The sequence below is a fragment of the Acipenser ruthenus genome, chromosome 48, assembly GCF_902713425.1.
Source record: "Acipenser ruthenus chromosome 48, fAciRut3.2 maternal haplotype, whole genome shotgun sequence".
NCBI lineage: Eukaryota > Metazoa > Chordata > Actinopteri > Acipenseriformes > Acipenseridae > Acipenser > Acipenser ruthenus.
The window spans coordinates 823,639-849,382 of NC_081236.1; the positions used below are offsets into that span (position 1 = coordinate 823,639).

General features: G+C 44.0%; 2 protein-coding genes across 4 annotated transcripts in view; one reads left to right on the plus strand and one right to left on the minus strand.

The window, feature by feature from the left end:
* Positions 1-5,127, plus strand: part of LOC117967948 (vigilin-like) — a 32,603-nt gene extending 27,476 nt beyond the window's left edge. For all 3 annotated transcript variants that reach the window (XM_059014546.1, XM_059014545.1, XM_059014547.1), the window contains 3 exons: positions 378-494; positions 1,213-1,344; positions 2,909-5,127. In XM_059014546.1, coding sequence (XP_058870529.1) covers positions 378-494; positions 1,213-1,344; positions 2,909-3,001 — 342 coding nt within the window. In that variant the 3' untranslated portion in view covers positions 3,002-5,127. The remainder of the gene's footprint in view (positions 1-377; positions 495-1,212; positions 1,345-2,908) is intronic.
* A 404-nt stretch (positions 5,128-5,531) lies between these two features.
* On the minus strand, positions 5,532-25,394 carry LOC117404637 (anoctamin-7-like). Its single transcript, XM_059014549.1, has 23 exons — positions 25,239-25,394; positions 24,967-25,090; positions 23,766-23,923; positions 22,930-23,037; positions 21,852-21,988; positions 21,507-21,564; positions 21,084-21,194; positions 19,979-20,144; positions 18,417-18,507; positions 16,674-16,770; positions 15,675-15,818; positions 14,596-14,715; positions 14,182-14,280; positions 13,291-13,393; positions 12,398-12,509; positions 11,549-11,603; positions 10,693-10,790; positions 9,818-9,942; positions 9,178-9,383; positions 8,307-8,452; positions 7,928-8,018; positions 6,986-7,120; positions 5,532-6,687 (listed from the first exon to the last, which is right to left on the minus strand). The coding sequence occupies exons 2-23, from the start codon at positions 25,010-25,012 to the stop codon at positions 6,640-6,642; spliced, it is 2,454 nt and encodes an 817-aa protein (XP_058870532.1). The 5' UTR covers positions 25,013-25,090; positions 25,239-25,394; the 3' UTR covers positions 5,532-6,639.
* Between the last annotated feature and the right edge of the window lie 350 nt (positions 25,395-25,744).

The following is a 25,744-nucleotide window of genomic DNA, read 5'->3' on the forward strand; positions in this document are numbered from 1 at the left end:
AGCACCAATATGCAGTCTTGGTTTTTCACAATGCTAGGGTGTGAGGACAAAAGCGTTCAGCTCTGACCAAACGTTTTGCATGAACCTAGAATTTTAAGATTGAAAAAACAAAAACAAAAAAAACTACGTGAACAGTGAGATCTGGAGAAAGCAGCGTGAATCGAGAAACAGGGCTGTTGCTCTTCGGTCACATGGAGCTCCACACACAGAGAGGGTGGCGGTTTGCACGGGTGCAGACAGCATTGTACCTGTCTGATAGGAGGAGGAGGAGCACGAGGGTGCTGTTGGAAAGGGGTGGGGGGGGGGGGGGGGCTGTAATAAATGATCCCAGGACGGGCCTTGCTGACGTCCTGCCTGTGTGTCCGTCCGTCCCCCAGGTTGATATCCGGTTCCCCCAGCCGGGCTCCGATGATCCGGACCGTGTGACGGTGACGGGACTCCCGGAGAACGTGGACAACGCCATCGACCACCTGCTGAATCTGGAGGAAGAATACGTGAGTCCCAGACCAACCCTGCGGCTGCAGCAGCAATACAAGAGAGAACCTCAGTCCTTTAATTACAGGGGCTTCAAGGATGGGAATGAGACTCCTGTTGCACAGCACTGAGTTCTCTACACTAGACTGTATTGAATTAGCTGGCTCTCAGATCCCCAGTACAGCACTGAGTTCTCTACACTAGACTGTATTGAATTAGCTGGCTCTCAGATCCCCAGTACAGCACTGAGTTCTCTACACTAGACTGTATTGAATTAGCTGGCTCTCAGATCCCCAGTACAGCACTGAGTTCTCTACACTAGACTGTATTGAATTAGCTGGCTCTCAGATCCCCAGCACAGCACTGAGTTCTCTACACTAGACTGTATTGAATTAGCTGGCTCTCAGATCCCCAGTACAGCACTGAGTTCTCTATACTAGACTGTATTGAATTAGCTGGCTCTCAGATCCCCAGTACAGCACTGAGTTCTCTGTACTAGACTGTTCTAGGTAACTGTCTCAGGTGTGTTGTGTTAAAGTCACAGTGAAACCAGGAGTGGATCGAACTCAGCTGTGCAAAAAGGAATATTGAAAAGGCACTAGCTGAAACATTTGGCAGTTTTTGAGCCGGAATTCTGGGTGATTGTGGGCACTGTGAAATCCTGTAAAAGCTGGTTTCTGACAGCAGTGTTTTGTGTGTGTGTGTGTGTGTCTGTGGTTTCGTGGCTCTGTGCCTCAGATGATGAATGTGACGGAGACGGAGACGATGGCAGCCTACATGAAGCCCCCGTCCCGCCACGAGGATGACCACAGGGGGCCGGCGAAGGGCTTCGTGGTCCGAGACGCTCCCTGGAACGTGCCGGGGACCAAGGTGAGTGTGGACTGGACGAGCCGGGCCGAGCTTCTTAAAGCTTCCCATAGTAAAAGCACAGCAAAGTGTAACAAAGCACAGTGAAAGCATGGGCAAGCATAGGGAAGCATTGTAAAGCACAGAGAGGTGTGGTAAAGCACAGAGAGGTGTGGTAAAGCATAGGGAAGCATTGTAAAGCACAGAGAGGTGTGGTAAAGCATAGGGAAGCATTGTAAAGCACAGAGAGGTCTGGTAAAGCATAGGGAAGCATTGTAAAGCACAGAGAGGTGTGGTAAAGCATAGGAAAGCATTGTAAAGCACAGAGAGGTCTGGTAAAGCATAGGGAAGCATTGTAAAGCACAGAGAGGTGTGGTAAAGCATAGGGAAGCATTGTAAAGCACAGAGAGTGTCACAAAGACGGCCGGAGTGGGTGGCGTCAGACCAGATGCAGGACATAAACAGACAGAGATTTGGGGTTTTGTGAAGCTGAGCGAATGCTTTTGCTCAGCATTTAATAACAGAACAGAAAATAAAAGGTTTGAACACAAAACACGGGACACGGCACTATACGCCAAAATAAAGAGACAAACAAAAACGGACTATACAGTAAACAGACGGACAGACACACAAACAAACACGGTGAGTTTTAAATAAACAAGTATCGTGCTGGTCCTACCAGCACGTAATAGCAATTGATATTTAAACTTTTATTTCTCCTTCTCTCTCACCCGTTCTCCACTCTCGAACACCCAACCCCGAGTGACAGAAATGTGCGTCTATATTTACTGTTATGCTGGGATTCAATTACTAATTAATTATTCACTTGAATCCCATGCACGTGAATTAATTCTGTGCAACCCCGTGCTCACATATTACATTTAACCAGCACATGAAGTGATTTGTGCTCTCCTCGTGCCTAAATACAAATCTACACTTTTTAAATACACGTGAAACACAGACCCGTTTATATCCCGTGTACCAATCTATACACCAACATTAACACACGCAACATACAACACATAACACACAAATGCACACAGGGGCGGGGCGCATTGCCACAAGAGGTATGGTAAAGCATAGGGAAGCATTGTAAAGCACAGAGAGGTCTGGTAAAGCATAGGGAAGCATTGTAAAGCACAGAGAGGTCTGGTAAAGCATAGGGAAGCATTGTAAAGCACAGAGAGGTCTGGTAAAGCATAGGGAAGCATTGTAAAGCACAGAGAGGTCTGGTAAAGCATAGGGAAGCATTGTAAAGCACAGAGAGGTCTGGTAAAGCATAGGGAAGCATTGTAAAGCACAGAGAGGTCTGGTAAAGCATAGGGAAGCATTGTAAAGATTTTGAAATGTCACATTTTTGTGTCAGTTTTTTCTTTAAGTATATGGGGAAAACTACAAAGCGGTGTGCAATTCAATATGTTAACGTAACATTATCCAGCAAGTTTCATTCGACTTCATGCAGCAGAATGAGTTCATTCTATAGGGGGATGGTGCAAAACTTAAGGCCAGAGCTGTAGATCCCCTGCTTGTTGCGTGCCTGTCTGTTCCAGGCTTCAGGTCTCTGACTGTGTTGTGCTGCTCCCTGCAGGCCCCGGATATGAGCAGCGCTGAGGATTTCCCCACCTTCGGAATCGGAATCGCCCCCAAACAAACGTCAGCCTGGGGCCCGAAGAAGTTCTGAGAGAGGAAAGAAGAACCGCAGAACAACTCCGAGAAACTGGCAGGATCCTTCCTCAACCCTCCTCCTGAAACTCCCTCTCTCTCTCACACAGACAGGCAGGCAGACCTGGTTCAAGAGAATGGGGTTTCGTACAGAGTTTTTTTTTTTTTTCCACGGAGCACGTTTGAGCCGGGGGTCCAGGTTTTACAGTTTTATTTTTTTTAGCTCAATTCGTTGTTCTGCTGTTTTGGGTTTGCACGTCAAATGAAAAGCTTGAGGTGATGAACAGGGTGGAATTATTAAGAGCGCGTATTCAGGGTTGCAAACGTGCTGTTTACTGTGAACCTGATTGTTTGTGAACGAACGAAGCGTGGCGTAGAGAGACAGCGTTTATGTAAGAACCTATTCAGGGATCTGTTGATAATTGATCCTGGCAATGTTTTACCCCTGAGGGAGGGAGGGAGGGAGAGAGATTGATTTATTTTTTAAAGCTTTTGAATAGCACTGGATTATAAAAACCTGGACTGGCTCAAACCGCTACGCAGTGGGAGCCTTACTCTCCATCCCTGCTTTCTTACACTCCTCCAAATTCTTTGATAGTATTATTATTTTATTTTTTCTCTGATGTTTTAATATCTTTCTCATGTTTCATTTCAAGGTAGTTTTCAGCCTGTAACAGGGTAACGTCGGGAATGAGACTCAAGTCAGGAATAGCTGCAGTTTAAGCCAACAGAGGCACCGAGGCCAAAATAAAAGGTTTAAACAAAGGCTAAACACAGCCTGCCAGGCTGGGCAGTCGCCTTCACTGTCCACAGCACAGCACAGCACAGCTTAACCTCTTATGAAGTGTGTCGGCTTTACCTGCTCAGAGTGGGAAGATCAGCAGAGCCAGCAATCTGGCGCTAGCAGTGATTTGAGGGGAAAGCTGGAACAAATAAAAAAAAAAAAAAATTCATTTCTTGAATCGACCCCCCTTAAGCTGTTACCACGACGATGATGTGTGTATATATATATATATATATATACATCTATATGAATATTTTATTTTAGAGCCAAAGACGGCTGACAGCGAGATTATAAATAAAGCCCTGCTTATTTTTTTAAATTATTATTATTATTATTTAAACGTAGCGTTGGTTCAGTAGGTCTTTGAGTTTTAGGCGCTTACTTTGCACTGACTAGAATGTATTTCTGTACTGAAATGATTCCCAGCCGAGCGATAATAGTCCCGTTGGTTTTGGCTTTCCTTTGCTTTAAAAAAGTCACTCCAGGTACATAGCTACTTTACAGATACTGATATATATTTAGAAAAAAAAAATGTGAGCACTTTAAGATTTAATAACTGCCCTTAATTAGCTTCCCTGCTCTTTCCTGAACAGCGTTTAGATTTGACTTTTCAACGGAACTTCTGTGAACGGTGCGACACTATAGAGCAGCCCTCTGCTGCAGGGCGGTGCGCTGGTATTAAGAGTCCTCCGGTGCGCTGGACACTTTAGTTCCCTTTTCAAAATTGCTCTCCTTTAACTACAAACCTGTGTATCCCTGCTGAGTGTTGGGAACCAGTGGAAATATTCTACTGTAGCCTATTTTTGTTACTGTTTGTTTATTTATTTATGTATTGATTTATTTTTCAGGGAATACAGGTTTTGTGTTTTTAAAAAACTGTTTGAACTCTTTTTAAAAACCTCTGAGGGTCACTCAAAACTGACCTTTTTTAAAAAAAATGTATTTATTTGTAGTTGTGGCACTGAAACTACTTGATAACTTAATTAACTCATTAAAAACTATTTAACGAGTTATCTCTGTTATCTGTGATGCTCAAACTTGTCGTCATCTCAGTTCTGAATAGCAGTTATATAGCAGTGGTACTCAGTCCTGTTCCTCATGATCCAGTCCAGGTTTTTACTCCAAGCAGGTTCTAATGTAGTTAACTGAACCAGCTGAGAGGCAATTAACTAATTCAGCCTGGTTGGAATAAAGACCTGGACTGGAGTAGATCTCAGGGGCCAGAGTTGAGTACCACTGATATTTAGCCTTTTACATATTATCTCTCATACAGATCTCCCAGCATTTTCCCAAAAATGTATTTTGATGGCTTCTATCATCAATGGACTTTTTTTTAAAATTAAATAGATATTTGAACTGGACCCTGAAGCGCTTGTCATTTCATTGGTGAAGTTTCTTTCAGCATTTCGAAATTATTGCTCGTTTTAATAGCTGAGGAAGGTTCCCTGCAGCTAAACTTACACATTTTGTTACATTATTTGGCAGAGATGGAGACTCCCGTGGCAGTTTGGTCCTTTCTCGATTTCCCTGCGATCTTAGCTAAGCATCATTAACAAACGTGTCGCTCTGTGTGTGTGTGTGTGTGTGTGTGTGTGTGTGTGTGTGTGTGTGTGTGTGTGTGTGTGTGTGTGTGTGTGTGTGTGTGTGTGTGTGTGTGTGTGTGTGTGTGTGTGTGTGTGTGTGTCGCTAATACCCAGTTCGCTCGTGTTCGTGAAGTAAATGGCTGGTTTCAGAGAGTGGGTTCATGAGGGTGTGGATTTAAAAAAAAAAAAAAAAAGTGAAATGTTTGTCTTTTTCAAGTTTTATTTTGTATTTCTAGCGTGTGGATCAGGTTACAGTTAAATCCGGAATGGATCAAAGATGCTATGAAGTGGGAGCGCCCGTCTCTGGGGAGAGGCAGAAGCCTTTCTTTTATAAAGTGTTACACTGGGGTGTGTGTGTTTGTTTTTGTGTTGAAATCGATGTCTTATTTATATGTTCTCTGGGTCATGTTGATGCCACCATTGCACTGAATTCAGGTCCTGATGTCTCAGCTTTTTTTTTTTTTTTGGTCGTAGAAAACAAACGTGCAACACCAAACTAAAACAAAAAAAATGACAACAGTATATTTCAGTTTGATTTTTGTAATACATTTTAAAATATAACGATCAGCTCTCTCTTTTGTAGTGTTTTTTTTTTTTTTTCGTTTCTGCTAGGTCAGTCGGTTTTGCCATGTTAAATGCAAAATTGATGAATAAAGAAAGGGGATGATTGAGGAAGGGTGTAATTAAATACTAGATTGTTTAAAAAGAAGGATATGAAAAAAAAAAAAACATAAAAAGAACACTGCTGGCTTTAAAGGGAATACCTGCTGGAGGAAATATGCAACTCCATCGGTCACAGCCGTGAATGGACATTTTTCGTACTCCAAATAAAAACATTATAAAAAATCTGAACCAGCCTGCTTGTGGTGTGTTCTTGGTTGAATTACGCTGTCCTTAATTGCTTAATTGATTAGCTTACAAAAAGTTGGAGAATTTAAGTTGCTTATATAGTTTTATATTTAACTTGGAACCTCCAACTGTTTAAAATAATTAAAAAGCTCAGATTAGGCAAATTATCGTTCAATTAAGGGTTCAATTAAGTAATTGAGGGCTCGGTTGGAACAAAAACCAGCAGGACAAGGGGTCCCCAGGACCGGGGTTGAGAATCGCTGCATTAGGATGACCGCTGTATATCACCCTTTAGTAATTATATATATATATAAAAAAGAAAGAAAAAACGAATACAAACATTGACATGTCTTTTATAAATCAGAAGTACAGCTAGCTCTGGCAGTGGCTGAGGAGTTTCTTTAATTCGGGCTGCAATGGGAGCTGCAGACAGACCCAGCCCTACACTTCCGTCTCGGAGCTCGACGAGACACCCCTGTCGTCCCGCTTCTGAGAGGAGATCAAGACACGGGACAAAGACTTGGTTAGGTGGCTTCAGGGTTTAAGATTTCCCTCCTGCCTGTGTCAGGACCCTCTCTACCTCATCTTCCCCACCTGTGTCATAATCCCTCACCTCTTCTCCCCCACTCCTCCATTCTGTTACCCTCTCCTTTCTCCCTCCTCCCTCCACTCCTTTTTCCTCCCCTCTCTTCTCCCTCCTCTACTCTGTTTCCCCTCTCCATCTCCTCTCTGATCCGCTCTCCCTCCTCCCCCACTCCCTACTATCCCACTTCCTGCTCCCCCTCACCTGTGTGGGTATCCAGGGCTCCTCCCCCTGCAGGTTCCTGCTGATGTGCTGCTCCTGCTTCAAGCGCATCTCTACAGACAGCGGGACGTCCGGCACCAGCCAGTCAATCAGAAACTGAACCGTCAGGACCACGTGCTGAGAGGGGGAGGGAGAGGGAGGGGAGGGAGAGGGAGGGGAGGGGAGGGGAGGGAGAGGGAGGGGAGGGGAGGGGAGGGGAGAGGGGAGGGGGGAGGGGGGAGGGGGGAGGAGAGGGAGAGGGAGAGAAAAGCTAGTCCATATTCACACTGCTTTAACTGTGATTATCCCAAATTGCAATCTGAAGTCTATAGGAGGCTGGGAGTCTTATGAGAAACTCTCAGAAGGGTGCTAAAGAAAGATTCAAGGCAGTCGTCATGCTCACCATGTGGGGTGACACAGACAGACATACGGACACACAGACAGACAGACATACAGACAGACAGACAGATATACAGACACAGACATACATACAGACAGACAAAGCTGATCAGCGCATGAGGGTTCACATTTCGAATGAAGATCAGAATCAGACTTGAGTTTCTTTAAAATGTTATTTTTTATTAAACATTACCCAGTTTCCACAGGGTTTTCAGGCAGGGCAGACATTATTTTTTTTAAACGAATGTCTAAACTGAACAATTTGAAAACAGCACAAATCAGTAACACCTCCCTGTTAAGCTGAAGGGAACACGGAGCCCCTGTGCGGCTTGGAACTTGATTTCAGGCCGCTGCGTGGCACACCAGGGGAGACTTGGGGGTTTAATACAGCAAACCTCAAACTAGGACTCCCCGGTCTCCTGGAACCAGGTTCCAAGCCACAAAGTTGCTTCGCGTTCCCCCAGCTTTAGGACTTGCCTGTATTCAGAAACACCCCAGCTTGTGGTTTCCTTGTCCAAAAATCACACAACTGCTTTCAAAGCTCACCTCAAACATGACCATGAAACCCAGACGCATGGCCAGCAGCCTCCAGGAGAACAGCGTAGAGTCCCCTGAGGCGCTGAGGAACGCCCGGTACCTGAAATAAAACGCACAGCTCTGGACAAAACTTCTGCATCACCCTCTAGAATTAACTCATTTTGTTTCATGAAGTCGAATGAAAGCTGCTGAATAATGTTACGTCAACACATTGAATTACACACCGCTTTGTAGTTTTCCATATAGTTAACTGAAAACTGACAACAATTGAAAAATGTGATATTTCGAAATCTAACATGAAATACTACTATCAGAAACCAGACAGAGTTGATTGCAGCGTTTTCCTGTTGTGCCGCAGTGCTGTACCCCTGGGGTCCTCCCTCCTCACCTGCACGCGGTGCTGTTGTGGGTGTCGGTGTAGTCCAGGGGAGCGTATGCCAGAGAGAAGTTGACGTAGCCTCTCAGGTCCCCGTCGTGGCTGATCTTGTAGAGCATGCGCGGGAGGAACTCGGAGCTGAACGTTATCAGGACTGCCTGCCGACGCAAGAACACAAGCCAAGCGTCAGCTCAGCCTGGAGCCTCTACAGCCTGGACTAATCCACCAGCATTGCAATGCCCGGCTGGAGCCAGTTTCACTGACCTGTTTCTCATTTAAAAAAAAAAATCCTGATTTTCTCCCCAATTTATAATGTGTTTCTGAGCAGGGTGTGCTGATCTCTGCAGGGTTAAGGGTGAGTGTTTCTGAGCAGGGTGTGCTGATCTCTGCAGGGTTAAGGGTGTGTGTTTCTAAGCAGGGTGTGCTGATCTCCGCAGGGTTAAGGGTCAGTGTTTCTGAGCAGGGTGTCCTGATCTCTGCAGGGTTAAGGGTGAGTGTTTCTGAGCGGGGTGTGCTGATCTCCGCAGGGTTAAGGGTGTGTGTTTCTGAGCGGGGTGTGCTGATCTCCGCAGGGTTAAGGGTGAGTGTTTCTGAGCGGGGTGTGCTGATCTCCGCAGGGTTAAGGGTCAGTGTTTCTGAGCGGGGTGTGCTGATCTCCGCAGGGTTAAGGGTCAGTGTTTCTGAGCGGGGTGTGCTGATCTCTGCAGGGTTAAGGGTGAGTGTTTCTGAGCGGGGTGTGCTGATCTCTGCAGGGTTAAGGGTGAGTGTTTCTGAGCGGGGTGTGCTGATCTCCGCAGGGTTAAGGGTGAGTGTTTCTGAGCGGGGTGTGCTGATCTCCGCAGGGTTAAGGGTGAGCGTTTCTGCCCCTGCTTGCGTGGCTCACGTTGCTGATGACAGACAGCTTGGCCAGCACCTCCAGGATACTGAACCACACTCCGATGTTGTGAGCCTTCTCCGCGACGGGCCTCCGCACGTCCAGCAGCAGCTTGCGCGCGTCCAGACGGATCTCCATCCAGTTATTGATCAAAGCAAAGAGAGGGGCGAGCGGAAAGGCTGCCACGAAGATCGTGATGAAGCCGAACTGCAGCACTGCCAGAGAGACACACTGTTCAGGGATCGCAAGCTTGTATATGGGCATTAGCATTAGCATTAGCATTAGCATTATTATTATTATTATTATTATTATTATTATTAAATTAGTCATTTAGCAGACGCTTTTATCCAAAGCGACTTACAGAAACTAGGGGGTGAACTCTGCATCATCAACAACTGCTGCTGCAGAGTCACTTCCAATAGGAGCTTGTTTGTTTTGTGTCTCATCCGAAGGACGGAGCACAAGGAGGTTCAGTGACTTGCTCACACACAGGAAGTCAGTGGCTGAGCCGGGATTTGAACCTCCTGGTATCGAGCCCCTTTCTTTAACCGCTGGACCGACCAGCAGTGGTTAAAGCCTCAGGATGTGCTGTGTTGCTGTTTGCTGTTTCAGACAGGCTAGTCTGGCGCTGTGCTGTGTCTCTCCTCACCCATCTCCAGGTACTCCGGGAGCAGCCCATCAAACCCGTCCCGCTTGAAGTCCTGCTCCCAGGGCTGCTCCAGGCTGTGGTCAGTCAGCCCGGTCCTCCGTCTCAGCAGGTAGGATCGGAGCTTCCTGCCTCACAGCGAGAGGGACGACACAGGAGCAGCTTCAGAGAGGACCGCTGCGTGCTTCAATACAGTCTTTAATACAGCCTTTAATGCAGTCTTTAATATTATTATTTATTTCTTAGCAGACGCCCTTATCCAGGGCGACTTACAATTGTTACAAGATATCAAATTATTTTACATACAATTACCCATTTATACAGTTGAGTTTTTACTGGAGCAATCTTGGTAAAGTACCTTGCTCAAGGGTATAGCAGCAGTGTCCCCCACCTGGGATTGAACCCACGACCCTCCGGTCAAGTCCAGAGCCCTAACCACTACTCCACACTAGTGTTTTAATAGTCTTTTAATGCAGTATTTAATATAGTCCTTAAAAAGTATTTTCACCAGGGGAACTACATATAACACGGTATTGGGTACATGTCACAGAGACGGTGTAATCCGTGATAATAACCATGCATAAGATACAGCCTTAGCAATAGCCTCCCTAGTGTAAACCCACGCCCCTTAGATAAAGGGGCATTCAGAACAGAAAATAGGAGGCACTTTTTTTTACACAGAGAATCGTGAGGGTCTGGAACCAGCTCCCCAGTAATGTTGTTGAAGCCGACACCCTGGGATCCTTCAAGAAGCTGCTTGATGAGATTCTGGGATCAATAAGCTACTAACAACCAAACGAGCAAGATGGGCCGAATGGGGCCTCCTCTCGTTTGTAAACTTTCTTCTGTTCTTCTGATGCATGTAAGTCTGTACTCACGGGACAGCCAGCTCAGTGATGTTACTCAGAATCTGTCTCCCGATCATGATGACTATCAGCTGCTGGGTCAGTTCCACCAGACACCCCCCTGGGCCGCACTGCAGAGAGAGAGAGAGAGAGAGAGGGGAGGGGGGAGGGTCAGGCAGCGCATCCCTTAGAAAAGCTTCCCACAGTAAAATCGGCTTTACTCTACCTCTCTGTGCTTTACAATGCTTCCCTATGCTTTACCAGACCTCTCTGTGCTTTACAATGCTTCCCTATGCTTTACCAGACCTCTCTGTGCTTTACAATGCTTCCCTATGCTTTACCAGACCTCTCTGTGCTTTACAATGCTTCCCTATGCTTTACCAGACCTCTCTGTGCTTTACAATGCTTCCCTATGCTTTACCAGACCTCTCTGTGCTTTACAATGCTTCCCTATGCTTTACCAGACCTCTCTGTGCTTTACAATGCTTCCCTATGCTTTACCACACCTCTCTGTGCTTTACAATGCTTCCCTATGCTTTACCAGACCTCTCTGTGCTTTACAATGCTTCCTATGCTTTACCAGACCTCTCTGTGCTTTACAATGCTTCCCTATGCTTTACCACACCTCTCTGTGCTTTACAATGCTTCCCTATGCTTTACCAATACCTCTTTTCCTGTAATAAACCAACCAGCTGCTCCCCTCTATTGACTGACAGGCAGTGACGTGACTCTGAAGACACTGCTGAGGTGAAAGGGCCTCTAAAGCAAGGCATGCAATCTGCTGTCCTTAACCTAGATGCAATGTTTAAGGTCCAACCAAATACGATTCCTCTCAACAAAATTCTTCACAAACCTAATTAAAACATTTTGGGGTTTCCCTGCTCCTTACCTCTTCGTTTCGGACCTGCATGAGGTGTCCGTAATGCCCAGGGTAGCCTATAAACCTGCGGGGACGTTAAAAACAGCATTAGTCCATGAAAACTGTCAGCTTACCAAGTATAGGGCAGCTACAATGGGATGAGGCTGGTAGAATGGGACCACTGTATGCTAACTAGCCCCTAAATGATCTTCAACGGCAATGCAATGGTCTTGTACTGTCTAAGGGGCAATGCTAGCACAAGCATAGGGCAGCTACAATGGTAGAATGGTACCACAGTATGTTAACTATACCCTATGATCTTCAATGGCAATGCAATGGTCTTGTACTGTCTAAGGGGCAATGCTAGCACAAGCATAGGGCAGCTACAATGGTAGAATGGGACCACAGTATGTTAACTATACCCTATGATCTTCAATGGCAATGCAATGGTCTTGTACTGTCTAAGGGGCAATGCTAGCACAAGCATAGGGCAGCTACAATGGTAGAATGGTACCACAGTATGTTAACTATACCCTATGATCTTCAATGGCAATGCAATGGTCTTGTACTGTCTAAGGGGCAATGCTAGCACAAGCATAGGGCAGCTACAATGGTAGAATGGGACCACAGTATGTTAACTATACCCTATGATCTTCAATGGCAATGCAATGGTCTTGTACTGTCTAAGGGGCAATGCTAGCACAAGCATAGGGCAGCTACAATGGTAGAATGGTACCACAGTATGTTAACTAAACCCTTCCCAAATGACCTTTTCTCTAACCGAGTTAAGCTGGGTAACTGAATAGTATAAAGCACAGGGAACTGCAACATTGCTGTGCAAAGGTAGTAGCGAGGGAGGCATTTTCTAGCATGACTGACCTGCCTTTGAAGAAAGCCACGTAGACGGAAGAGGAGTAGAGGTTCACCACCTGAAACACGAAGACTTTGAAAGAGAAGGAGTCTTCATACTGGGACTGGGTGCGGGGGGTCTCTGCAGGGAGAAACACGGGTATCAGACAGGCAACAGGGCTGGGCTTAGAAACACTCCAAAGAAACGGGATGCATGCAACGACAAACGCTTCAACTAGGAGTCTTTTTACAATGTCTTTGTGTGTTGGGAGGCTCGGTGGTCCAGTGGTTAAAGAAAGGGGGCTTGTTACCAGGAGGTTCTGGGTTCAATCTCACACTCATTGAGCGTGACCCTGAGCAAGTCACTGAACCTCCTTGTGCTCCCTCCTTCGGATGAGACGTAAAACAAACGAGGTCCTATTGGAAGTGACTCTGCAGCAGCAGCAGCTGTTGATGATGCATACTTCACCCCCTAGTCTCTGTAAGTCGCTTTGGATACAAGCATCTGTTAAATGACTATTTATTATTAATACTAGGATGATTTGACCGCAGTGTGTGAGCTGCACTGCCAGCTCTGTGTAGACCCGCTCCATAATTACTATTATTATTATTATTATTATTATTATTATTATTATTATTATTATTATTATTATTATTATTATTATTATTATTTATTTCTTAGCAGACGCCCTTATCCAGGGCGACTTACAATTGTTACAAGATATCACATTATTTTTACATACAATTACCCATTTATACAGTTGGGTTTTTATTGGAGCAATCTAGGTAAAGTACCTTGCTCAAGGGTACAGCAGCAGTGTCCCCCACCTGGGATTGAACCCACGACCCTCCGGTCAAGAGTCCAGAGCCCTAACCACTACTCCACACTGCTGCCCTAATCAGGATCAGTATTGTGCTCTTACCCCAGTGTGTGAGCTGCACTGCCAGCCCTGTGTAGACCCGCTCCATAATTACAATCAGGATTAGTTGCACCACAGCTCCGCTCGTTCCAGCGATCATAGCGGCCTGATTCAAACAGAGGGAGACGGGCCTCTTAGAAAAGTGTGCCATGCAAATTGAATCCACACAGTTTTGCAGTTTTCCCATGAGTAGGCTATGCTTTTATCTTTTTTCATTTTATTAGTTTTGCTTTACCGTACCTCTCTAGGCTTTACAAAGCTTCCCTATGCTTTACCAGACCGCTCTGTGCTTTACAATGCTTACCTGTGCTTTACCACACCTCTCTGTGCTTTACAATGCTTCCCTATGCTTTACCGTACCTCTCTGTGCTTTACAATGCTTCCCTATGCTTTACCGCACCTCTCTGTGCTTTACAATGCTTCCCTATGCTTTACCATACCTCTCTGTGCTTTACAATGCTTCCCTATGCTTTACCATACCTCTCTGTGTTTTACAATGCTTCCCTATGCTTTACCACACCTCTCTGTGCTTTACAATGCTTCCCTATGCTTTACCAGACCTCTCTGTGCTTTACAATGCTTCCCTATGCTTTACCATACCTCTCTGTGCTTTACAATGCTTCCCTATGCTTTACCATACCTCTCTGTGCTTTACAATGCTTCCCTATGCTTTACCATACCTCTGTGTGCTTTAAAATGCTTCCCTATGCTTTACCATACCTCTCTGCGCTTTACAATGCTTCCCTATGCTTTACCATGCATTCACTTTGCTTTATTACACTTTGCTGTGCTTTTACTATGGGAAACTATTATCAGGGTTAGTTTATCATGTGTTTTCTTCCTATGCTTTACCATACCTCTGTGTGCTTTACAGTGGGATCGATTCCTTCTCACCTGTGTTTTCAGCACTGTGATTTCAGACCGGAACAGAACAACGGTGACAATGCTGCGATATATGATGATGGCCACGAGATAGATGAGGACCACAGTCAGCTGAGGAGAGGAGAGGAGAGGAGAGGCGCAGAGAGAGCAGGGTGAGGAGATGCACTAGCATAAAGGTAGCTTGCAAGCTTATCCCATAAACCTTACCTGCTGTGCACTGCCACTTTGCTATATACAGCTATGGCCAAAGTTTTGCATCTCCGAAGGACGGAGCACAAGGAGGTTCAGTGACTTGCTCAGGGTCACACACACACAGGGAGTCAGCGGCTGAGCTGGGATTTGAACCTCTTGGTATCAAGACCCTTTCTCTGACCGCTGGACCAGCAAGCCTATCCCTTAATTAACTAACACGGGCTGTGTGCTCACCATCATTGCGACGACGGAATAGGCTGTGAAGATGCGCGGGAATCGAGTCTTGAGGGGGAGGTAGGGTTCGTGCAGGCCGGTCCGGGGCGCCAGTGCTGCATATTCGGGGAGCACAGGCTCCTGCAGGGTGAAGAGGGGGAGGGTTCATTCTATCAGGGCAATAGTGAAAGCGGGCAATGAGAAATTATTGCATGTGAACAAAACGGTGATGAATAGCGTCTTCCCAGCCATACTGGCACTTTGAAAACAATAAATAATAGTGCTGGATTTAATACTAAAAGAAACTGTATTCAAAACAATGGCAAACTTTTTCCTCTGTGCTTTACAATGCTTCCCTATGCTTTACCAGACCTCTCTGTGCTTTACAATGCTTCCCTATGCTTTACCAGACCTCTCTGTGCTTCACAATGCTTCCCTATGCTTTACCACACCTCTCTGTGCTTTACAATGCTTCCCTATGCTTTACCACACCTCTCTGTGCTTTACAATGCTTCCCTATGCTTTACCAGACCTCTCTGTGCTTTACAATGCTTCCCTATGCTTTACCAGACCTCTCTGTGCTTTACAATGCTTCCCTATGCTTTACCACACCTCTCTGTGCTTTACAATGCTTCCCTATGCTTTACCAGACCTCTCTGTGCTTTACAATGCTTCCCTATGCTTTACCAGACCTCTCTGTGCTTTACAATGCTTCCCTATGCTTTACCACACCTCTCTGTGCTTTACAATGCTTCCCTATGCTTTACCATGCTTTCACTTTGCTTTATTATACTTTTACTGTGAGGAACTTTCATCAGGGGAAGTTTTTTCTTCCAGTCAAAACGTTTATCATTGAATTTTATTAAGTTTCTTTTAGTATTTCTATTGAAGATATAGTCAAAATGTTCGGCATTGCATTAAGTTTCTTTAATATTTCTATTGAAGACATTGAAAAAGACTTCCAGTCTAAACACTGGCCATCGAATCTATCCGAGTTTCTTTCAGTATTTCTAAATCCAGCCCTATTTCAAAGCAGGAGGAGGGATTTCACAGAGCGGTGCCTCCGTGCTCTGGTGCAGCGGCTGGCAGGGCAGCCCTACCTCCTCGTAGCCCATGCTGGTGCTGTTCCAGTGGTAACTCAAGGACTTGCTCTTCCTCTTCCAGGCCTCCAGGAACAGCACTGCCCAGAAGGAGATGAAGACGCTGTACAGCACGGTGCCCGGGTGGTCAGACAAGTAGCTCAACTGGACGAACACAAAACAAAACAAAACTGCAGAACTACAGCAGGCGAAGCTTACACAACGCTTTGAGAAATACCATTCCCTCCTCCCAGCCCAGTGTATTTATTATTATTATTATTATTATTATTATTATTATTATTATCCAAAGCGACTTGGAGACTAGGGGGTGAACTCTGCATCAACAACTGCTTCTGCTGCTGCAGAGTCACTTCCAATAGGACGTTAGTTTGACGTCTCATCCGAAGGACAGAGCACAAGGAGGTTCAGTGACTTGCTCAGGGTCACACACACACACACAGGGAGTCAGTGGCTGAGCCGGGATTTGAACCTCCTGGTATCGAACCCCTTTCTTCAAACACACAGTAACCAATAATGTGTTTTAACTATCGGAATGTGGGCTTAAGGGTTATTTTACAAAACTTTATACGGCTATATCATCTCTCAATTACTGGACAATGGTTTCAATAACTATTAACAGTAGTGTGAAGTAGTGGTCAGGGCTCTGGACTCTTGACCGGAGGGTCGTGGGTTCAATCCCAGGTGGGGGGACACTGCAGCTGTACCCTTGAGCAAGGTACTTTACCTAGATTGCTCCAGTAAAAACCCAACTGTATAAATGGGTAATTGTATGTAAAAATAATGTGATATCTTATAACAATTGTAAGTCGCCCTGGATAAGGGCGTCTGCTAAGAAATAAATAATAATAATAATAATAATAATAATAATAATAATAATAATAATAATAATAATAATAATAACAACAACCACGGACAGATTCATGACTGACTGAAGGATCCCTTGGCGTTTGTGCTGGATAATAAGCCATGCCAGCAGGCAGAGTTACACTGTGAACGCACCTTAGTCAGTTTACAAGCAATGGACAGGCTCCAGATCTCGCAGTTGTCACAAAGGGGGCACATCTTAAAGGTGTCCCCGCTCTCACACAGCTCAGCCCTGCAAGGTAAGAGGAGGTGGGGGGGGGGAGGCTCATTCCTGCTATATGGGTACCCACAGAGTACGCACACAAACAGATCTGCATTAAGGAAACAACAGCTATGGCCAAAAAGCTTTGCATCACCCTGTTGGAAAGCATGAATGACTCTCAGTTGCGAGGCGTTCGGGCCTGAGGGTCCCTGCGTGGTGTTATTTCTGAAAGGGACTAGCATGGAAGCCCATATATGGCCTGTCTGCACAAGCAGCTGTCGTGTAGCGGTACGGAACAGCAAGACGCCAGCTCAGCAGAATGAAACCAACAAGGAGGAAGCATCGCTAAGTGTCTCAGACTGGCGGTGGAAACGTGTGATGCTTGTGGCTTGGATCAAAAGCCATATTGAAGATTTGGTTCAAACTATTACTTAACAAGGGGTGAGGGTGCTGGTGTATGTCATTCCAGTTCACTCACGTAAAGGCACAAAACTGGGAGGGCGCCCTTACTGATTGGAGCACGGAAGGAAGGGACAGCCCAGGACAGCTGGGGGAGGGATTACAACAGTACAGGAAATGTGAGCTGTAGCAAAGCTTTGGAACTTTGGAAAGTTTTTGGGGCTTCAAATAAAGATCATTTTGCTGAAACCAACAAGACTTTTATCTTTATTCATACTTGCAGTCATGGACATCTAATTCAGCTTTCACACCCTAGAGGAAGAGTTTTTTTTTTTGCCTACAAGTGACGAATTGAAGTATTTCCTACAGAAGTTGTTTCACTTTGAATGGAACTGCCACAGGTGATCATCAATAACTATTAACTGTATCACTCAACAGTGCTGAACACAGAAAGAATACAGCAGAAGTCTTTATTAATGTGTTTCAAGACACTGAAGACTTCTAGTCAAAATGCTTTAGCTTTATTTGAGTATTTCTAACCACTGTAGGTGTGCACTATTAAGAAGTACGAAAAAAATATTTCATACGTCAAATGACAAACATTTCGACTGGAAGCTCAAGTGTCTTTAAAAGACACTGAAAAAGACTTCTGATCAAAACATTTGCCTACTGAATTCATTATGTTTCTTTTAGCATTTCTGACCCCCATGGCTGTAAACTATTAATAAACTTCGCAAGGACAACGACAAACATTTCAGCTAGAAGTCCTTCAAGACTTGGAAGAAGACTTCTAGTCAAAACGTTTGTGAATTTATGACGTTTCTTTTAGAATTTCTAGCTACCACAGGTCAATCAATCAATCAATCAATCAATCAATCAATCAATCAATTAATTAATTAATTAATTAATTAATTAATTAATCAATATTTATTTTCTATAGCGCCTTTCATAGTGGACCACCATCACAAAGCGCTTTACAAGATAGTGAGGGACAATGCATAATACATTAAATGCAAGTCAAGGATGTTAAAATTCTACAACATGGTGGATGCGTGTGTCACACAGAATCATAAGTATAAGATACAGTTAAAACAAAAAAAAAGGCTATACCTCTTACACACTATTAGCTGAAATGAACCTGTATTCAATCCTATATTAGCTCTATCAGTGTGCTCATGTTAAGGGTCATTTGTCCTGCTTCTCAATCCAGTGCGGTGTGTTGTTCTGGCTGTGAGAGTGAGGGGGCGAGCTCGCTGGTAGAAGGCTGTGATACTCACACTGGGATGTCACTGGAGACGTTAAGTGCTCCGTATATGAAGACCAGGATCCCCACCAGGGAAGCAGGTACCAGCCAGGAGGTGTAAAAACCTTGGGGACAAAACACAGGTCAATCCCTGCAAGCAATCCCAGAAAACAGGATTCTGCTTAATGGATGCTGGAGCTTTTCATAGGGCTTAGTCTTCAAACTTAATACATAAATACTAAAATACACTACAACAGTGAAGAAGAAAATCTGTTGAAATGTTTTTTCCCTCCTTAATGTGTGTGTGTGTGTGTGCGTGCGTGCGTGCGTGCGTGTGTGTGTAAGGGTTATGGGTGTGCTAATAATTGATTAATCCTTCTCTGGGTAAATTGCGGAACTTCACAATTAAATCAATGGATTTCTTCCTTCTTGAGTTTTAAGAAGATTTTTTTTTTTATTTTACTTTAACAAACTTTTGAATTTATTGGAATAGATGTATTTTTGAAAAAGTGTTTTTTAAAAAATGTTAATAATAATAATATCTTTATTTTTTTTAATATAGCTCCTTTCATAGTGTTCCACCATCACAAAGCACTTTACAGAGGCAGGCTGTGAACTGTGCATTACATGCAGAGTCACTTCCAATAGGACGTTGATTTAACATCTCATCCGCAGGACGGAGCACAAGGAGGTGAAGTGACTTGCTCAGGGTCACACACAGTGAGGCAGTCAGTGGCAGAGGTGGGATTTGAACCTGTGACCTTCTGGTAACAAGCCCTGGACTTTAACCACTGGACCACACTGCCTCCAAATGGCAGAGTGTGTTTTTTTTTACCACTAATAATTCTTCGATACAATAAATGATTACATTGTGATAAACGATTACACTAACCCTGCCTTTCTGATTGCTTTGAAACAGACCAGCACCTAATGACTGAGTTTAAGTTTCCATTAAAGAGCTGGATTCACACAAACGATTTCTGATGCCAGATCAAATAAACACTCTAATAGTCGGATTGTCACTTCACGTCATTGTCTGAATATTTGCCTGGTTAAATAAACGCTCTGGTATGAGTCTGTGTGGTCCAATGGTTAGGGGCTCGATACCAGGCGGTTCAAATCCCGGCTCAGCCACTGACTCCCTGTGTGTGTGTGACCCTGAGTGAGTCACTGAACCTCCTTATGCTCCGTCCTTCGGATGAGACGTCAAACAAACAAGGTCTATTGGAAGTGACTCTGCAGCAGCAGTTGTGAAGCATAGTTATTAGTATTATTATTTATTTCTTAGCAGACACCCTTATCCAGGGCGACTTAAAATTGTTACAAGATATCACATTATTTTTACATACAATTACATTATTTTTACATACAATTACCCATTTATACAGTTGGGTTTTTACTGGAGCAATCTAGGTGCTCAAAGGTACAGCAGCAGTGTCCCCCCACCTGGGATTGAACCCACGACCCTCTGGTCAAGAGTCCAGAGCCCTGACCACTACTCCACACTGCTGCCCCTAGTCTCTATAAGTCGCTTTGTATAAAAGCATCTGCTAAATAACTCATTAATAACTAATCAATAATAAGAATTAATAATACCTAGCCACACAAAGTAGAAAGTCACCCTCTCTCCGAAGTAGTGTCGGATGTGCTCCACAGGCTGGTACTTGTACCACTTCCACCAGTTTGCCCAGTAGTGTCCCAGGATCTGCCTGCTGTTCAGCTGCTCTGGTGGGACAGTGAGATCGGGCAGGATGTCGGGACACTGTGTGGAACACCGACAGGAGAGAGAGGCAGCGTGAACTCATCCGGAGGTATTGAGAACTCCATTAAAACACTTTGTGATCATTCAGCACGCTAATGTTTGCATTGACGGGTGAAGTGCTGTACTATTGGTTCACTCATTTTCTTATTTATATATATATGAAAAAAGAAACAAGGACCAGGGGTCACAAATGGAGATTAGATAAAGGGGCATTCAGAACAGAAAATAGGAGGCACTTTTTTACACAGAGAATTGTGAGGGTCTGGAACCAACTCCCCAGTAATGTTGTTGAAGCTGACACCCTGGGATCCTTCAAGAAGCTGCTTGATGAGATTCTGGGATCAATAAGCTACTAACAACCAAACGAGCAAGATGGGCTGAATGGGGCCTCCTCTCGTTTGTAAACTTTCTTATGTTCTTATGTTCTTATGTTCTTATACTAGCTGAAGTACCTGGCGTTGCCCGGGGAAATTCAATATTTCATGCAATCGGGGTGCGGCAGCCTTTTGTGTTTTTTTTTAAATGTTTGTTCATTTTTTCTTTATTTTTTTGTTGTGGGTTTCTTTAATTTGAGATCCGCGGCTACTGTAGTGATCCAGCGATGGGGTCACGCAATAAAAGTACCCCAGGGGGTTAAAACCATCCATCCATCCATCCATCCATCCATCCATCCATCCATCCATCCATCCATCCATCCATCCATCCATCCATCCATCCATCCATCCATCCATCCATCCATCCATCCATCCATCCATCCATCCATCCATCCATCCATCCATCCATCCATCCATCCATGGCAACAGTGTGGAGTAGTGGTGAGGGCTCTGGACTCTTGACAGGAGGGTTGTGGGTTCAATCCCAGGTGGGGGACACTGCTGATATATATATATATATATAGACTCTGCTTGTCCTGCAAGTTAAATCCGACAGGCAGCTCACATCGTGAAGAGGATAGGCAGCTGAGAAGACCAATCTGTTCAGCAATTTGTTTATTCCAATCTGGTCACTCCTCCCTTTCCCATAGGGAGTTCTTCTTAACACCTCGTACACCTGAAACAAAAAAAATCCAGAATATGAAAATGCATTCAATAATAATAATAATAATAGTACTGTTTATAATAGTAGTACAGTAGTATTTCATGTTACATTTTGAAATGCCACATTTTTTTTGTTAGGTATGTGGAAAACTACAAAGCGGTGTGTAATTCAATATGTTAACGCAACATTATTCAGCAGGTTTCGTTCGACTTCAGGAAGCAAAATCAGTTAATATCTATAGGGTGATGCACAACTTCTGGCCACAGCAGTGTCTTCACCGGTGTGCTGAAGGCACTGGCTGAACCGCTGGTCTAGCTGACTCACTATTCTCTGCCTCTGTGTGGCGGTGAAGAAAGTCTCTGGATTTTTACTGCCGTGAAACCTGCGCGAGAAGCAAAGAGACGGTACGTTACGAGCAGACTGAGCAGCCTGTGTCATTGGTATGGACGGAGAGTAATACAATGCACCAGTGACAAGGTTCATTTGAACTGGACAGCACCAGTAATGGAACTTCACTGGGAGAATCATAGAATACAGCTGTGCATGAGATGCGAAGACATCATCTCAAAGCCTGTGCAGTCTGCATCATTGGTATGGACGGAGAGTAATACAATACAGCAATGAATGAGTTCTAGTTATTCTCAGCTGTGAGGATTAGGCAGCCCCTACCTCTTGAACCTGGCCCGGCTGAAGGGGCACATGTAGAAGTTTGGGGGCTGGTTGGGCACGTTCTCGTAGAAGGGGTTCGGGAGCCCGAGCTTCCTCAGCAGTTTCAGAGTGGTGGGCTCGTAGACGCGAGAACAAACCTGGGGTCAAGAACGAGAACACAAAGGAGCCACTCGAGTCAAGAATCGCTGGCTTTTGTCATAGAAAACCCTGTAAAAATGTAACAGCAATCTTGAATCTAGTGAAGTGCATTAATCTGTATATCCTTTCTTCATTGTGCTCCACTGTAAAAGTATTGCACTTTGTACAAGTTTCAGGACTGCTCCGTCTCTCACTGCTCCCGTCGCCTCCACAAAACCCCCTGTTCAGACTGCGCTTGTAGATCTCCTGATCCGCCCCTCCTGCTCTGCTCTGGACTCGCCTGACCTCAGCACCACGTTACTGGATCCTCAGCTGATGCGCTATCCTTGCACTATTGCACTGCTAATCTGTCACTATAGAGACAACTTGCTGTAATCCTAACTTGCTGCATCCTAGTTCATATTGTATTCTAGTAGTATTATTATTTGCACTGACTGTAAACTACACTGTATTTAAATATGAAGCTTGCATTGTAACCCTGTGCTGCCCTGTAACACCTGTAAGTCAGACTGAAATAAACTCCCCACCTGTGTCACTTTCTCTCAGAGGCTGCTGTTTGATCGCTTGAAGCAGCCTTGTGATTGCACGTGATGTGAATACAGTAACTCACGGAGTGTGAAGCGGTGAGCTCTCTGCATGCTTGTGTGTAACTGGAACTTAATCCTGCCTCCCTCCCTCCAGGGACGCCTTTCTAAACCAGCTGTTTGCAGCTCAAATTAATAGTTTTCAATTAATACATAAACTGAACTCAATATTAGAGAGCATTAACTCAGAACTCACCCAGAACGACCACAATCTAGGGGAGTCAACGGCTTAAACTTTTAAATATCAGAAAAAGAAAAAGTTTAACTGTGGTCAAAAAAAATGCAGGAGTCGTTGGAATTGGCCGGTGTAAACAGAAATTTGGTAGAATGTTTTTTTTCTTTTTTAAATGACTTGCCTTAAGAGGGCACAACATTCGGAGCTCTTCAGCGTAGAAACCCAGAACCTCAAAGGGAGCGCTGATTTTAAAGTAATGGATCTTCTCCTTTGCACTCGTAGTGACTTCCTGCAAAAGACAATTAAATATATATACAATTAAAAATTGCAATGAACTCTCTCCGGGAGCTGGCTGAGTTTTAAAGGCATGCGAACCAAGGTTTTAAAAGACTACCCTTGTAAAACTGTCAAATAGTAAAAGCACAGCAAAGTGTAATAAAGCATAGTGAAGCATTGTAAAGCACAGAGAGGTCTGGTAAAGCATAGGGAAGCATTGTAAAGCACAGAGAGGTCTGGTAAAACATAGGGAAGCATTGTAAAGCACAGAGAGGTCTGGTAAAGCATAGGGAAGCATTGTAAAGCACAGAGAGGTGTGGTAAAGCATAGGGAAGCATTGTAAAGCACAGAGAGGTCTGGTAAAGCATAGGGGAGCATTGTAAAGCACAGAGAGGTCTGGTAAAGCATAGGGAAGCATTGTAAAGCACAGAGAGGCATGGTAAAGCACAGGGAAGCATTGTAAAGCACAGAGAGGTCTGGTAAAGCATAGGGAAGCATTGTAAAGCACAGAGAGGTCTGGTAAAGCATAGGGAAGCATTGTAAAGCACAGAGAGGTCTGGTAAAGCATAGGGAAGCATTGTAAAGCACAGAGAGGTCTGGTACTCCAAAGAGGTTCAAGACTAACTCAAAGTATGGCTTGCAAGCAGCAAATTCTTTGGCCTAGCGTAGCACGGTGCCAGACAGTATGTTTTAAAATGAAAATACATGTTTGCTAAAGCCTTCGTTCAAAGTCCTGTTTACCTCCTCCGTCCTCAAGCCAGCCCTGCAGAGATTAAACAGGAATGTCTTTCTCCACTTCTCCTTGCACAGAGCCTTCTTATCTTTTTGCTCTTCTCTGGGGATCAGGGTATCCTTGGGCTCTTGTTCCTCCAAGCTCTCCTCCCATACCAGCACAAAATCTAAAACAGGGATGGATATAAGCCTCCTGTTGCACAGCAGTTTCACCCGTTCCAGGTTTTACTACCAGCTTGATCAGCCCCAGTGTGTGTAGGTAACAAGCTCAGGTGTGTCTGATTAAACTCCTAGTAAAGCCAGGAATGGATCAAACTGCTGTGCAAAAATATGAACACAGCTTCAAAACCTAAATCCTATGAGAAGCTGAGCATCGATTTGATCAGCCTACTAATTATCCTTAATTATTAATTATAGTTATTATTATCCAGCTTCAATAGTTACATACATTACACAGAAGTCTCCAAACTACTACAGCTCTGGCCAAAGGTTTTGCATCAACTAGAAATTTAAGATTGATATAAAAAACTGTATGAACATCATTTTATTTAACATCATGTAATCAAAGAAACTACACAATGATATAGCAAAAGTCTACCGGAAGCCATAATAGTAGTACAGTAGTATTTCATGTTTCGAAATGTCACATTTTTCTAGTCGGTTTTTCGTTATGTTGGAAAACTACAAAGCGGTGTGTAATTCAATATGTTATTCAGCAGGTTTCATTCGACTTTATGAAGTAAATGGGTTCATTTTATAGGAGGGATGCAAAACTTTTAGCCACAGCTGTACATATATGTTTTACCAAAATAATGTAATTGTATGTAAAAATAATGTGATATCTTGTAACAATTGTAAGTCTCCCTGGATAAGGGCATTTGCTAGGAGGCTGTGTGGTCCAGTGGTTAAAGAAAAGGGCTTGTAACCAGGAAGTCCCCGGTTCAAATCCCACCTCAGCCACTGACTCATTGTGTGACCCTGAGCAAGTCACTTAACCTCCTTGTGCTCCGTCTTTCGGGTGAGACGTAGTTGTAAGTGACTCTGCAGCTGATGCATAGTTCACACACCCTAGTCTCTGTAAGTCGCCTTGGATAAAGGCGTCTGCTAAATAAACTAATAATAATAATACCTGGAACTGCATGAGTAATGGTGTTCAGCCTTCTTGTGAAAGGCTGCGGTGCAATCCTAGGCGCTTCTGATAATTGCTTACCGATAGCAGCTCCCACGCGTGTGCGGTGGTCCCATTTTGCAGGCATGTCTCACGGGATCACTGTAACCACAGCAACAGCGCAAGCACCGACTCTGCATTACCGTGCAGATCTGATGACAACCTACTGAACCAGGGTGCCGTTGAATAACATGAACAAGGGCAACATTCACGTAGCATTTATCAATGGGCTGAAACATTTTCATTTGTAAAAGGTAGCTATTATTATTATTATTATTATTATTATTATTATTATTACTCATGTGTTGCCTCACCATTCGTTCGTTCACGGCTCTGACTCTAGTAACGGCTCCACACACACGCAGGTCATTGTGAAAGTATAAACTTGATTTAAATCGCCGCTTAATCAAAACGTTTTCTACAGATGCTCTTATACTATCCTATCAAAAGGACTGGACAGAAAACCAAGAGGGTCAAACTGCCTCACGAATAATAAAACGCGTTTTTTTTTTTGTTTTTTTTTTTGTTTTTTTTTTAAAGCGAAAACCAAGCACTTGCTACATATAATATATTATATATATATATATATATATATATATATATATACAAAATGATACATACTTACATATACATCCAAGGAAGGATTAGAAACAGCGTAAATGACATGGATAATAAATAAAATGAAATTCATTATAAACAGAACGACTTTAAAAAAATTAAAAAACTTACAAAAAAGTTTAAAAACAAAGGTTTTAGATTCTGTAAATTAGATTATTACAGGATACCTAACATTTAAAAGTGAAAAACTACCTTACAAAAA